The sequence below is a fragment of the Maylandia zebra genome, linkage group LG2 (assembly GCF_041146795.1).
Source record: "Maylandia zebra isolate NMK-2024a linkage group LG2, Mzebra_GT3a, whole genome shotgun sequence".
NCBI lineage: Eukaryota > Metazoa > Chordata > Actinopteri > Cichliformes > Cichlidae > Maylandia > Maylandia zebra.
The window spans coordinates 34111257-34126172 of record NC_135168.1 but is presented as its reverse complement, the minus strand read 5'-3'; the positions used below and the strand labels follow the sequence as shown (position 1 = coordinate 34126172).

The 14916-nt window shown below is 41.2% G+C and overlaps 1 protein-coding gene across 1 annotated transcript; it reads right to left on the bottom strand.

Annotated features, from left to right (window-relative positions):
- Positions 1 to 1389: 1389 nt before the first annotated feature.
- lonrf4 (LON peptidase N-terminal domain and ring finger 4) lies at positions 1390 to 14650 on the bottom strand. The gene is made up of 12 exons (XM_004541133.6): positions 13816 to 14650; positions 12230 to 12348; positions 10594 to 10716; positions 9342 to 9530; positions 9012 to 9129; positions 8701 to 8782; positions 8396 to 8510; positions 7013 to 7134; positions 6740 to 6898; positions 5690 to 5852; positions 5456 to 5605; positions 1390 to 4229 (listed from the first exon to the last, which is right to left on the bottom strand). Exons 1-12 carry the CDS (start codon positions 14111 to 14113, stop codon positions 4080 to 4082), a joined length of 1788 nt encoding a protein of 595 aa, XP_004541190.1. The 5' UTR covers positions 14114 to 14650; the 3' UTR covers positions 1390 to 4079.
- Positions 14651 to 14916: the final 266 nt, after the last annotated feature.

Here is a 14916-nt window from a genome sequence, read left to right as displayed (position 1 = left end):
TGATGCTCTTTTTCTGCTCTTGTTCCATATTGTCTGGCTATGTCTATTTTAGTAGAAGCCCCTGCGGGTTGTTCCACAATCATGGGGGATAATTATTAAGTAGTCGTGCGCATACAAACTTGTTTGTATCAATATTGTTTCTCGGGGCCTTAACTTTACCTCTATCTGTCGCCTTGCACCGAGACCCTTACCTAACAGAAAATTCCAACTTTTATATATTATAATTTAACCAAAATATCCAGGGGATTCTCTTTTCCCCGTCAAGAAATGTTGGTTCTCTTAACAGCAGAAATACTAGCACGCACAGAGTCACAGCGAGTTCTCCCCTTTGCGATAACTCCTACAAAACGCCTGTCATCCTTACTCAGTCATACACAAGCGGGGAGTCAGCGCAAGCCGATGGATCAATTTAGTAGAGAAAAGCTGTGGCATTCTTCAAATGTAATGGGCTTTGATGTCGACGCTGAGCTGCATTACAGAACCTCACTGAAGCCAGTGAAACCTCTTTTTATCTGTCTGTTTCCTATGCAGAGGACGTCGGCAGGAAATATACCTCACTTCTGCTGCACAGATGCTTTTTTCCCCCTTATTATTGTTCAAAGACATCTACATTCATCTTCTTGTATTAACGCCTCTGTATTGGAGAATCTCACGCTGACCCTATTTTCGTGGACGTGATCAGTTTGGGACTGAGATTATAATGAGAAAAATAAAATATAATAACAGTCTTGTGAAGCCTTCCTCGTTTATGAAGTGCCATGCCTTAGTCTTTAGCGGGTATAGACTGCCCCCTGGTGGAACCTTGATTCATTACGTATATGTAGGCTATTGCAGGTTTAGAGTTTATGTAAAACAACAACAACAAAAACATGTATTAACATATTTTTGATTGTGCTGCTGCAGTCACTTCCTCCAATTTAACACATAAGGTCTGGGTTGGATTAAAAATAACCAACTTTGAATTATGCACCATTAATAAAAGAAATGCCTGAAGGTTGTGAGTCATCATAACCCCTGCAATTTCTTTAGAGCTGGTGTAGTTAATCTAGAAATAGCTTCCAATTGGATATTCACAGGGAATACCCATTCAACCTCTTCTAATTTAAATTTCTATCCACAAGAGGAAATCATGGACTCCTTTCTCACTGCCGCAGCTGCAGCACTTCACAGTTCTCTCAGTAATTATAACAGTTTCCCTGCCAAAGTGTGTTATTATCAGTATGTGAGGCATGTTTCGCTCCCATCAATTCTTCCTATGTGTCGGTTTCTGTCATGCTGTGAATTGTAATAGACCCTGGCTCTCCCATTTGGCGTGAAATGTAGCCAGAAAAACTGGCAGCGTGACATTCAAATCACTCAGACACAAAATTAAAGGAAGATCACGCAGAATGTGAGAATTTTTTTTATTTATAACAACATTTAAAAAGTTCAATCTGGGAGGGAGGGGGTGGGGTGGGCAAGCAGGTAAGAAATATTCAGATCAAGATCATTCGCTGCTCTTGGCTTGAAGGGTGGGGGGATTTAAAAGCAAATCCGTCATCTGGCGCACATTGTTCTCGCTTTCGGCAGATTTGCATGCACCCATTGCTGACAGAGTGGTACTAAAACAGGCATGTCTTCAGTTCACACGCAGCCCACAGACCACTGACCGTCCAACCACAGCGGCCAACGTTTCCTGTAAGATCTGCAGCACATAGCAGGAACAAGTCGCCATGGTGCTTTTCACAGCCTTTTTATTTTTTCCTGAGCAGACAACTGTGCGGCTCATTCTCATGGGCAATCGCTGCCAAGAACAGGTCGCTGATTATGCCTCGTGTTCAGCATCGGAGACGGTGTGCATTCAGTGAAAACTGGTTTAACTGTGCTCGTGGGCATTTTTTTGACAGTCCGGTAGCACCGATGTCAATGAACAGCTGCCAGGGTGTAAAGGGGGGGGGCATGCATTAGCAGACGTTTGAACCTACACAATGAATGGACACCAGCTAAACACTAAGATGACAAAGAGTTAGACTGGGATGAGTTGTTCTGTAAAAAAAACAAAAGCATTGTGAATTGTAATCTCACAGCGGCGCAGGGTAAACTAACGTGACATAGCTGACTATGATCGACACAGATCATTATTCTATTCATGGAAATCTCTTCAAACAATAACACTGACAAACGGAAACATGCAAGAGGTGTGAGGGACTGTAGGTGAGCATCAGAAAACAAAGCCCCACCAAAATGATTTTACTGTGCAAAAGTATTTGTCTTAGAAATTGAGTCAGAGAGGTGAAAAAAATCGCCTCTGTGGACATGGAATTAAATCCCTTTTCTGATTTGAGTTAGCTTTATTGTCTGGAAGCAGGAAACTGACTTTCGTGTTTTATTTTTGTAGCACATTCATTGTCATCTCTGATTCTACCCTCATCTTCAGATTACCTCAAATCTCTCAACCGTGCATGTGAAATTTTTCTTTTGAGCGTAAGCTATATCTAAGCGGTCTCTGTAGCGGGGTGTTGACTCGCTGTCATACAAACTGTATCTGTTAAGTGTGTTGCTGGTCTAATTCTTATTATTTAAAGTGATATGTTGGCCAAGAAATGTTAAAAAAAAAAAAAAGTTTGCTGCCCACCATACAAAAGGCATAAAAGGAATCAAGGCTAGCTTCAGCATCCATGATATAGACAGACATAAACACAGTGACAAGTTGGCCAGCTATTTATATAAAGCAATTAATATAGAAATATCAATGGCACATGTATCAATTTTTCTTTTTTAAAATCACCCAGTTAAGCCTATAGTGTTTAGTAAATTAGTTCTATGTTACTTTACAGCTTCAACATTCCACGGAATGTAGCACTATATCCACAAAAGATCACCCAGTTCATCATCAACGCCATGTAAAAACTAAGACTTGCAGGTCTCCTGGTGGGTCAGCCCAGGCACTCAAAGGCACCACGACTTTGGTGGTAGATGGGCCAGAGTTAGGTGTCACCACCTACACAGACTCAAACTTTACAGTAACTGTTATCAGTGCAGACAACACACCATATCTACTTTTGAAAAAAAAAAAAAGAAGAAAAGAAAAAAGAAAGAAGTGGAAAAAATGGCTTGTGTCAAGAGTGACTTGTTATTTTACACCTGACACATGTACATGCAGTGCTGTGCTGCTACTTGACCATCAGCATGCATAATCGCAGGTTTGTAGCATAATGCAAACCTGCTGCTATCTCAATGCCATCATTTCACTGAAAAAGAAAAAAAAACAGCAGCTTTTACTCTTTAAAAAGTGATACTCAAGTTGCTGCCATGTGATAGTATAAATTACTGGATTATTTGCCAGTGCTAAATAGGGATCTTAGAATATTCTTTAATAGTACAAACTTAGTCATAGTCAATAGCGTAGATGCAGTTAACATGCAGGCATTACAAATAGTGTTGTGCAGCACAAGACAATCACTGTGAATTTTCCCCAAAAAATATTTTGGCACATGAACTTTCACCCTCTGGAGGTTCATAGTCTTGCAAAAATATCTCTACAAATTAAGTGCCGATTGCTGTTTATGCTTATTTCAGCTCTCTTCCTTCTGAATGCAACAAGTGCAGCTGAAGTAGATCATATATGCACGTTTAACAGTTGGGCTGATGCTATTGCATGATTTTCTAAATGTAACAACTGGAGTAAAACAGTGACACCCAGTGTTAGTTTTCTGCAATGTTATCGATTTCCCCACAATTCATGATCAATCTTTGGTCAACCCTGTAGTTCTCACTGGTACAGCATGTACAGTGTGTGTGCGCAGAAGAATATTCTGGTGTAAGAAATATATAAAGCACTCAAAAGAGCAAAAACCTGACTCTGACCAACTGGATTGTGTGATAAAAATCACAAGCTTTTAGCTAGCAGCCAGGTGATCTGGCTTTCAGTTGTGACTCTAGCACAGTCCATAGAAACGATACAGGATAGTTACAAACCCAACCCTGAAACTCAAAATGTGTTGTGTGCGCATTTGTTTGATTTCACTTCTTTTTTAAATGTGCTGTGCATAATATTGGTGTCAGTTAGCCGTGGTCTCAGTACCACTGTGCTGGAGGGTTTAGCTCTGAGAGAAGTACTCAAGGACAAGGCGGAGGTGTCCCAGGCGATCTTTGAGAGAGTTCAGGGACAGGACGGTGGTCTGATAGGCGGGGTCCAGCTGGAGGACAGACAGCAGCCACCAGCACCATCCTGGACCATTAGGCGAAGCCTAAAAGAGAAAGTTTAGCCTCTGTAATCATGAAAATACATTAAGTGCCAAACCAGTCCAATAACCCTGTGATGGTAATGAAAACTTAAATTCTCTCAACCAACCGACAATCGTCAATCCAATAATTGAGGATGGGCGATACATTCGCGCCTGTGCAGACTTTTTGACAGGCGCAGCAATGTAATCAGGCACAGACGGATTTGCGCGTCTACAACTCAGAAGTCCAAACATGAACGAACTAATTTCCCCAAAAAATTAGGGCTGTCGGCGTTAATGCGGTCATCACAATTAACTCATTTGGAGCGCAGAATGAACAAACTTTGGACAAACTGCCCGAAATCCAGACATTTCAGGGATTTTGAGTCAGTCTGTGCTCCAGATGGGTTAATTGTTAATCATGTTAGTCGTGATGACGGCGCGTTAACGCTGACAGCCCATTTGGGACGAAAAAGGGTAAACCTAAGGATGTAACCAAAGCGGTGTGTGACTTGTGCAGACGTATAGTACGAGCAAAGTACTCAAACACGACTTGTACGTGTCCGCCATCCGGCTGAGTATGCTAGGCTAGGCTATCACCAGCTTCTGCAGCTCCATCAACAAGCATTTGGGCGCACTCTGAGGAGGGTGCATTTGCTCGCAGATGAAACAAGGTGCTGTTAAAACAACGCTATTACTTTTTTTTTTCTGTTGACTTTTCTATTAGCTGCATCATTATTAGCAAACGTACCCACTGGCAAATAAATGAATAAATCGCCCTTGTAAAAACGATCGATATATTCGTCCAATCGCCCAAACCTAAGTGTAACTGAATAATACTCTGGATAATTCTCTGTTCCACTACCACAAAATCATTTAAAGAGACTGAAAGATAAAAGAAAAGCCATTCTTTAAAGAAACACTACTCAAAACCAACATCTGAATATAAAATTTGGACGTAGCTGCAATTACATAATCTCACTGGTCAATGACGTGCTGAGGCAAAACCTCAGTGTTTTTGCTATTGCTATTATAACTTAAACATTACTATTACATACTAATACGACGCATGAAAACATCGATCAGAATACTTAAGAAAAAAAATTAATCTTTTAGATTTTTTTTGCACTCATGATAACACTGGTCACTATTTGACATTTAAAAGGGTAAAAGCAGTGGCTACTGAGCAGAGTGAGGGAAATGAGTTTTACAAAGGTTATCAGAGCAAACGTCACACTTAAAGCACAAACCTGAATGTTGTCCTCCTTATCCGGCATAGCACCATACTGTCTGTTGATCTGTTCGCGGATGCGGCTGCCGAGTCGCTGGTACCAGTCCTGGGCCTGCTGGTACACGCTGTCGTGCAGACGCTGCAGAAGCTCCAACTCACTGCCATCAACCTAAGAGGACGCAACGATATTAACAATCACAAAGAGAGAGACAGAGAGAGAAATGCTGCTGTTTGTAATCTCAGAAACCCTCACCTTGATGTCCTCTAGGTACTCTATATCAGCGGTGTGGTAACCATCCCTTTGGCCTCTTTTCAGTACCTTGAATCTGCTCCCACCAATTGTTTCCACATAAGAACGTCCATCAGGCAAGAGCTCCAGATCGAGAATCTCCAGCATACAGCCATAGTCTGCGAATCTGACGCACAAGAGATAAAAAGCAGTCTTTAGGTTCAACATATTAAAATACATCTTAATGCAATAATTAGAAAATTATGCAGGAAGAATATGAGGGGGTTGGAGTAAAGCTTATTTTGCGATAGTAATGAATATAAACTAGTTTTGTTCTGTGCGTTTTCAAGGCATTATTAGCTTGAAGGAACACAAGAACGTAACTGGAAACCATGTCAACCTGTGACACAAAGATGAGGATAACTTAAAAATGATTAAGGTCATCAAAGTCCCACCATGACTGCTGTCTCCCAACATGGTATACCCAGCACAGACTGTATATATACACATATCAGATGGATGAGATTAGTTAGATTAGATTAGTTTCTGGACCACATTTTAGAGCCTCAACATTAGTGTCTATGGTCTCTGGATACTGACTTGCTTTTTGGGGCCAAGAGTCCAGTGGCCACTCAAGGAACTACAGATTTTTTTTTCCAGTCTTTGCTGGCTTTATTTTTCAGCCCTGGAGGTTGTAGTGTGATCTTTAAAGGCACGCTATTCAGAAGCAGATGAAAATGCACAGCAGATCTCATGGCAAACCTGTGACCATGTTGTTATTTTCCCATCCCCTCAGGGTCACAGATCAGTGATTTAAACTTTGCCCCTGCGCTGTCTACTTGCGGTGCCCTGCTGACATTCCCATCAGGTTCCACCTAGCCTGTTGTGAGCTTCACAGTTGGGAAAATGTCAAACCCAAAATCTCTCTACACACACAGACAGCCTAGAGAAAGTTATTTTAAATTTCTATACACATGCAATCATATAGGCCACTGTTCTCATCCCAACATCATCATCATAATTTGATGTACAGTATGCTACGTGTGGAAATAGGTAGAAGATTCTGTTGCATACCCTCTGCCATGCTCGTAGCTGCACATGCCAAACTTCTTGGTGCCGGTTTCCATGCAGCGGCGCATCATCAGCCGATAGCGAGGCTCAAACACATGCAGTGGACAGGGCACTCCAGGGTAGGCCACGGTGCAGATAAATATAGGGATGTCCTTAGTGAGACTAGAAGAAAGAGAAAAGACCACAACTGTAAGGACAACGGGCTATTTTGTGACAAAACAATCTATTAAAGTCGCGACAATAATTAGGTGTAGACTGTGTCGGTGAAGCGCCTACTTTGACAGTTCAGCCATCTCAGCATCGTGGACCTGTTTCCTCTCAGCCAACTGGGGGGCAAAAAGTCGGGTCATGATGTCCTGGAGCAGAACTGTGGGGTTGTACTTCCTGTTTCTGAAGTACTGGAAATGAGAAGAAAGAAAAGATACTACAGTACTGCAAAAAATAAACCAAAAAAAAACCCTGCAACCATTAAACAAAATTATACTTTGCACTGTTGTGCTCCATCATTAATGTGAGTGTCAGGGTGCTCATAGATATACATTTGTCTGTGACTGATTTGTCTGTGTTTGATTACGGATACTCCAGTGGCAGTAGTCCAGCAATGGAAGCATGAAATGCAGTGGTGCAAGTATGCATATAATATGCAAATACGCAAATTAGCAGCACAAGTAATTTCTACTGAAGCCACCCTTAAAATATTGATTTTTTTTTTTTAAATATAGTACATTTTTAAAGTCTTGTCTCAGCTGTATATACAGCTACTGTCGAAAAATATAACTGTGCTGATATAACTGTGTGATTACTTCATTTTGGCTATTTTACATGTCCTATAGGTATCATCCCATTTACTAAAATCAACTTGAATCCGTGCTGGATGTCTTCAGTTTCAGTGTTATTCCTCTGTAGTCCCGCATATAGCGACTGATATGAGTGTTGTTCAAAAATTCCCTGAAGTTTTTCATCTTGGGCTAACAGACCAGCTGCGCCATATCCTCTAAGTGTCTTATTCTTATGGTCTGTTAGTATTTTTTATGCTAAAACGTTCCTTTTTTTCTTCAGCCACAGTTAGCTTTATTAGGTTAAAATATATTCAGCAAAGCTGCTATTTATTTCAGCCCACTTTTAAAGCATGATCACCCCTGTGGAAAAACTTTGGAAAGTGTGCCTTTTCTTCCTTCCTCTTCAGATACTATTGTTTCAGTGTCTTCAGCCAGACCTTCTCTTTCCTTTGTTTGAATGGTACAGATTTAAATGTGTTTCCTTATAAACAGTGAAATGGGGATAAAAGAGTGTGATAGCATGTTGTATGTTGCAGATTGCAGGTAGCAAGCCAGAGCCCACTGGTTTAAAATGATTCAGATTGACTGACACACAGACAGTATTAAGAATTAAATTGGCCAACATAAATCCAACATTGATTTTGAGTGTGATTAGTAACATTTCTATTAGAAAATGAGGCCCAGTATCTTTGCACACATTGTCACAAAAGTAGAGCATTGAAAAGATTCATGTCAGAGTGCCTGAGCTAAATCTGGCGCCTGAAGACCGCAATGTGGTAGCATTAACAAAGCTTATATAATAAAAAAAAGTACTTTTTTATTTAAAGTGGAGCTGTTTGGCCTTCTTCCCATTGGGTTTAAATGCACTCAGTCTAGTTACCTCTTGCAGCGGCTGTTTGCAGAGTGGACAGCGGAGGTTGTGGTCTAGGCTCCTCTCGATGCAGTTTTTGCAGAATGTGTGCCCACAAGGAGTTGTGACTGGCTCAAAAAATAACCTTTAGAGGACAGACATAACACATTAGGCTGTTTATGCTATGTATGATTTAGCTGTTAAATCTGGTGAGTGCTGGCATGTGTGCTAAACACTAACCAGACAAAGCAAGGAAAGCGAGACCAGCCAGATATATGACCCCGTTACAAACAGCGGTGCATTATTGATTGCAGCGAGCAGTCCAACACACTCACCTAATGCAGAGAGGGCACTCAAAGTCTGACACGGTGAGAATAACCATGCCGTTCTCTCTCTCGTGATAACTTTCACCTAAGACTGAAAGAGAAAAGACACAAAAACAGATTCCCTTGAAACGTTTGCAGTGAGTTTGACCTTTCGGAAAACAAGTCCCGATCATCGTGTAGTTTCAAACCATCTGCTGGGTGGCGGGGGTGGAGAAAGCTGTTTGCAGTTGCAAAAGACAAAAATGACTCCTACTGGGTACGCTGATGTTAAAGATGAGAGTCAAATCATAATGAATGCGAGCACCGATATATTGACTTACACTTGCCGTGCAAGTCTTCTTTCCTCGTCATCATCTCTTCATCCTCATCAGCAGCGGGGAGGAAGGAAACCGCTTGGCAGAGGCTGAGGCAGCATTCAGTACCCGTGTCATGCTTCACCTTGGAGAAAGCAGATATTAGGTTTTATCTGTTAAGATTTATTTTTAAGTGCATAAGCTTCCCCACACTCACCTCATGGGAGGACCTTAAAACAGAGGAAATTCCAGGACTACGGCCATCTATTTGCAAATTCTGACACGCCTCATGTTTTTTTTTTTCCTGTTTTTCTTAATCTTTAAAACTCATTTTCTAACTACATATGAAATGTTTACCTGATGTGTATCTCTCCTCCCTTTTCCTTCTCCCTTATCTCCATGAGGATGTTTGAAGCCTTCAGCATGAACCGGCCCCTGCGAGCTGCCGAGGGTTGTGATGGGACAGGGCTCTTTTAGGTACTCGGACACTGCCTGCAAAATGCAGGGCATCTCCTCTGGCACTTCCACTCCCTCTGCCTCCAGGATCTGCCATTGTAAGAATAAAATCAATATAAAAAGAAAATGTGCCATGATACCTCACTGTCATCACAGTGAAGTTAGGTTTTAGTGCAAGAAGACTGAACTAAGTGAAGAAATGCAAATAAAGCTAAAATGGGGGTGTGAACATTAATTTTAAGTATTAATTTTAATATTTTATGGTAGGTACACTAGAATAAAGGGGTAAAAAGGCTTTTTTTCAAAGAAATAATAACTCTTTAAGTAAATTTAAGTACTTCACCTGCACCATAATACAGCCCGTACAAGTGCCATATTCCTTACATTTCACAAAGTTTCTATGAAATGATGCCCAGCTTAACATGTATTTACAATATAATTATTTCTTTTTTTCTTGTAAAAAAATGACTACAAATTTATTCTATCGTGCATAACTTTAAGTATTTGTAGGTAAATACAACCATATTGTAATTTCAAATAAAAAATATTAAAGTTCCATTTAATTACAAGGGAATTATGCCTGTAATCATGGGTTATATTATACAGTGATATCATGTATATTTATATTTATTTATTTATTTATTTATCTATTCATTCATTCAGTTGTTTGATTTAAACACACACACACACACACACACACACACACACACACACACACACACACACACACACACACACACACACACACAGAGAGAGAGAGAAACAAACTAAAGCTAAACTGATTTGGAAGTTCAAACTTTAAAATTAGCTCTCTAATAACTGATTGCATCTGTTATTAGAGGTATGTTTGCCTTCTGAACATATGACCCATGGTGTGACCTATAATTAAAAAAAAAATCATACATTCACACATATCAAAAATTCAGGTCAGATCCTAAAACATCTCTTAAGATCACCTGTTCTTTAAATGATTTGCGCAACTCTGCGCAGAATGCTATTGCAGGTGCTGCTTTAACCTTCTATGACTCCAGCCTTTCATTTAGCAGTGTCTATGTCTGTGCTACATCCTGTTATACATAAGGAATCGCATGTGCTCTTCAACTTGAATTACATTACATTTCTCACTGATGAGTTCTTGGGAGGTTTAACAGACCTTCTTAATCTGGCTCTTTGCGGGAACAAAATCAGCTTGAAGTTTTAGGCAACGGTGGAAGTGGATGAGGGCTTCTTTCTGCTGACCCATTTCCAACAGTACATTCCCTTTATGAAAGGAGCCCTGCACAAACAGAATGATGCAATCAGCACATTAGTGTCTGTTTAAGCAAAGACCTCCAGAGCATTTAAACAAAAACTCTACATGAAGTATGTTGCAGAATTACAGATTTTTTTTTCTGCACTAGAGGCAGAGTCAGTCAAACTGTAAAATGATGGTGTTACGGAACATTTCCTGTAAAATAACATCTCTGGATATTCAGTTCAATTCAGTTTTAACTATATAAATATAACTATCACAATGACAAGGTGCTTTCTATTGTAAGGTAACAACCCTAATATTAGAAAGAAACGCCAGCAATAAGACAAGCACCAGCTTAGGCCTATTACAGTTTAACTAAGGGAGCGTTCAGGGTCAGCTGATCCAGCCCTAACTATATGCTTTATCAAAAAGGAAAGTTCTATGCCTAATGTGAAAAGCAGAGACCATGTATGTCTCTCAAATCCAAACTGGGAGCTGGTTCTACAGAAGATGGGTCTAAAAGCTGAAGGCTCTGCCTCCCAGTAATCCTAGGAAGTACAAGAAAGCCAGCAGTCTGAGAGCAAAGAGCTCTAATGGGTTGATATGGTACTAGGAGGTCGTTAAGATAAGATGGGACCTAATTATTCAACGTTTTGTAAGTGAGGAGAAGGATTTAATTAATTATATTTAATTATGAATTAACATTGATGCAATGAAAAGAACCTAATATGGGAGAAATATGCTCTCTTTCTAGTCCCCGTCAGTACTCAGAATTTTGAATCAACTGAAAACTTTTCAGGGAATTTTTAGAACAACCTGATACTAATAATGAATAGTGCAGCCTAGAAGTAATAAATGCATGAACTAGTTTTTCAGCAGAGGTGAGATAGGATGTTTCTAATTTTAGAGATATCGTGCAAATGAATGAAGACAGTCCTTGTTTAGTATGTGTGCTGAAGGACATATCCTGGTCATAAACAATTCCAAGGTTCCTCATGGTGCTACTAAAGGCCAAAGGTGATGCCACCCAGAGTAAGCATCTTGTTAGAAACCATGTTCCTAGGATTTCTAGGGCCGAGTACAATAACCTCCGCTTTGTCTAAATTTAGATATAAAAACAGAAACAATGCAATAATGGACTCTGTACAGTATGTTTTTCTGCATTAGCAGTGAGTCACCCACTGGCATGGAGTGATTAAATGACATTATGACATAAGTAGCTGTTTGCATAACATTGTGAATGACATAACATCAATAAAAGCAGGGGAATTGCTTCAAATGTATCAGGTCGACATGGTAAGGCAAATTATGAAATGAGGTAACACCTTCTTCCTGCAGTTACGGTTGTGCCGTAGCATGCATGTTACAAAACCAAGCCGACAGTGGGAGGGTGTGCAGGTTCAGATTCGGCTTTCCCACACCAGAGTGCAGTGAAATGCTATAAATGTGGCACTGTTAATGTTCCCTACAACAGATCAGCTTTTGTTGTCCGGACAAAAGAACCACACAGACAGCAAAGGCACACTGCGTCTGGCTGGCTCCGCTCCGTTCTCACCTCCGTCCAGCTGGGGCGAAGGCAGCAGAGGTAGTCGAGGTCCGTCAGAGCGTCGGAGAAACGCCTCAGGCCCAAGTTCGCTTCGGCCCTGAACACCTTCAAACTCTGGTCGTCTGGGACTAGAGGAAGTGAGAAAAGGTGAGATAGGTGAGGGATGATGGTGTGTGGAGCTTTTGAGGAGAAGTGGCCAAAATTAAAACAATCCAAACATTCAAATGAGGAAACACGCATCAGGTAGTAACAGGCCCACATAACAAGTAATTCTGCTTTCTGGAGCATGGAGGAAATCGACCCAAGAACTTATGATGCGCCGCCTTAAGGAAATAATTGCTTTTGGCACCACTACTGACCATATAAAACAAAAAATGCAATTAAATGCCACTCCTCAATCACTGACATAACACACACATGGGCACGCTATATAAAGATAATTAATATTTGATCGAGCCCCTCCACCCCCCTGGCGCCGACAGCATCTGCACCTTCTGCTTCACATATGTGCACAGTCATCTCCTATTCCAGTCCATTCAAGACTTTCTAGCTTCAGCTGACACACTAGTGTGCATTCTAGGTTCCTGGTGACATTGTTACCTAAAGCTGCTTGACTAGTCATTACAAAAGAACCTGCAAGGTTATGCACATAAGCATTTGCAAACACAAAGTCAGTTCTTGGTAATGATCCTCTGAAACAACAAGTGAAAGTGAACAGGTGCCATGAGAAATCATCAAAAGAAAAGACAAAGAAGAAGAAGGGGAAAAAACTAGTTCACAAATCTGCAGGGAGCTCGTTACACAAGAGCCCGCAATGCTGGAGCAAGGTAGGTAGAAGTATTTAACTGGATTGGCAGAGAAGGCGAACATGAAGGTTAATTCAACTGATTCCCCATAGCACAAACACTCTCATGATCCCCTGGGCGCCTGCTGACTTGATCGACACATCTAAGGCAGGAGCAGACCCTTTTACTTCCTTGTGGCTGCATGAACCAAAAAAGAAAATAAAAAGAAAAAAGATCAACCGCACATGCAAAAGACGCCGAAGGTAAGCAGTTGCACAGATAACAGCTTGCAAGGCTGCAGTTGTTTAGTTTTTAAAATATTACAAAACATCTTTAAATTCCCCTCCTCCTGCAGAGGTGCATAAAAGAAGCACACACACCGACCGAGTCTGTGCCAGATACGTTTATCCAATCGACATCTCACCTTATGTCATAATGCTTAACTGCGTAATACAGCTGAATGAGACAGATGTTTCTTCCACTGCATCTTGCTTATTCAGCACAAATCACAAATTACTTTGTTGTTTCAATCAAATGGTTTAATATGTTTGATCATTTTGCATTCTCTATTAACCTTCTTAATAACCCGGGTACTTGGCTTTTAGGGGGGCTGCACCATCACTGGACACCAGCAAAGAGTATGTGCAGTGCGTAAAAGTGGAAGAAAAGGAGGAAAAAAGTAATTTGATTCCACGGAAAATAATAATAGTATTTATAAATCAAACAAACACTTAAAAAGAAAGAAAGAAAACACACACGCACACTTATGTGTGCCTGCACTTGTCAAGACCTCTCACGTGTGTCACTTACCTAAGTTCAGCCCCTCGTTCGCTAAGCGTAACGCTTCCGCGAACTCGGTGGCTTTGAGTTTCTCCTGAATTTGGCACTTCATCCCCTTCTCTTCGGGCCAGCACTTTTCCACGACGCCGATGAGCAAGACGTTGTTCCTCGTGTTTTTCACCTCCTTTTGTTTTAGCCTCTCTTTGCACAGCGGACATTTGGAAGGCAGGTAGCCCCCGACGCACCTCCGGCAGAACGTGTGGCCGCACGACACGGTCACCGGCTCGCACATCAGACAGAGGCAAAGGGGGCACTCCAGCATTTCCATTGTATTTTTTTTTTTTTTTTTACTGGTTATGTCACTAGTACAGTGTCCCACGGGAAGAACTGTCGCTTTGTTCGTCAAAGCACTGCAGATAGACGGTTTGGCGGTATTGTTACTGCAAGGACCCTTTAAATTACATGCTGCCAGCTGGCGATGCACTAATAATAGTGTCACACAGCCTAAACCAGACCGCTTTCCGTCCGGCTGCAAAACTGAGTCCTCATACGCTCACCTGGCAAATTTTCTTTTCGTGTTCAAAACATTCAGTGACATTGTTCGTTTTCAGCCCTAACTTAGTCTTTGTATTGGGACAAATGCCATGTTCCCTTTTCAAAAAAGACTCTCGGCTCCCAGTCCAATGCGCCGGTTTCCACGACGCTCCAAAAATCCAAACACGCCGCACGATCGAGGTCGGTAAATCCGCACATTAATGTTATTTCTCTTTAGTAATCCGAGTCCGCTATTAACCCCTGTAGCCTACTTCTCCGCGGCCACGAAGCTAGGTGACTGTGTAACACCATTGCATTACATAAATAAAGATCACGTGACGCAGCAGCGAGCAACCCGATTGGGTGAAGTGAATGGCTTTCCACCCTGTTGTGAAACCCAACGATGCCGAGTTTCATAACATAATTCCTTCGACTACGCTTCCTATTATTTTCATCTGTACATTTAAACTACCCCAGGGCACGAGTTGATGGTATAGCGTGAGTAGGGGAAAAATGGTGGATATGATAAATCCAAGGGTGGAGAAAATTATGGAAACTACCTTGCCTCAAAGCAGGGAATTCCAGCTAAGGGTAATA

What these genes read in the sequence shown, in the direction of transcription:
- lonrf4 (XM_004541133.6), bottom strand. Translation starts at nt 14,113, where the DNA reads ATGGAAATGCTGGAGTGCCCCCTTTGCCTCTGTCTGATGTGCGAGCCG. An exon ending in GCAAACAGCCGCTGCAAGAG is followed by an intron (nt 7,135 to 8,395) that starts GTAACTAGACTG and finishes TCTCATTTCCAG; the next exon opens with TACTTCAGAAACAGGAAGTA. An exon ending in AGTACCTAGAGGACATCAAG is followed by an intron (nt 5,606 to 5,689) that starts GTGAGGGTTTCT and finishes GCGTCCTCTTAG; the next exon opens with GTTGATGGCAGTGAGTTGGA.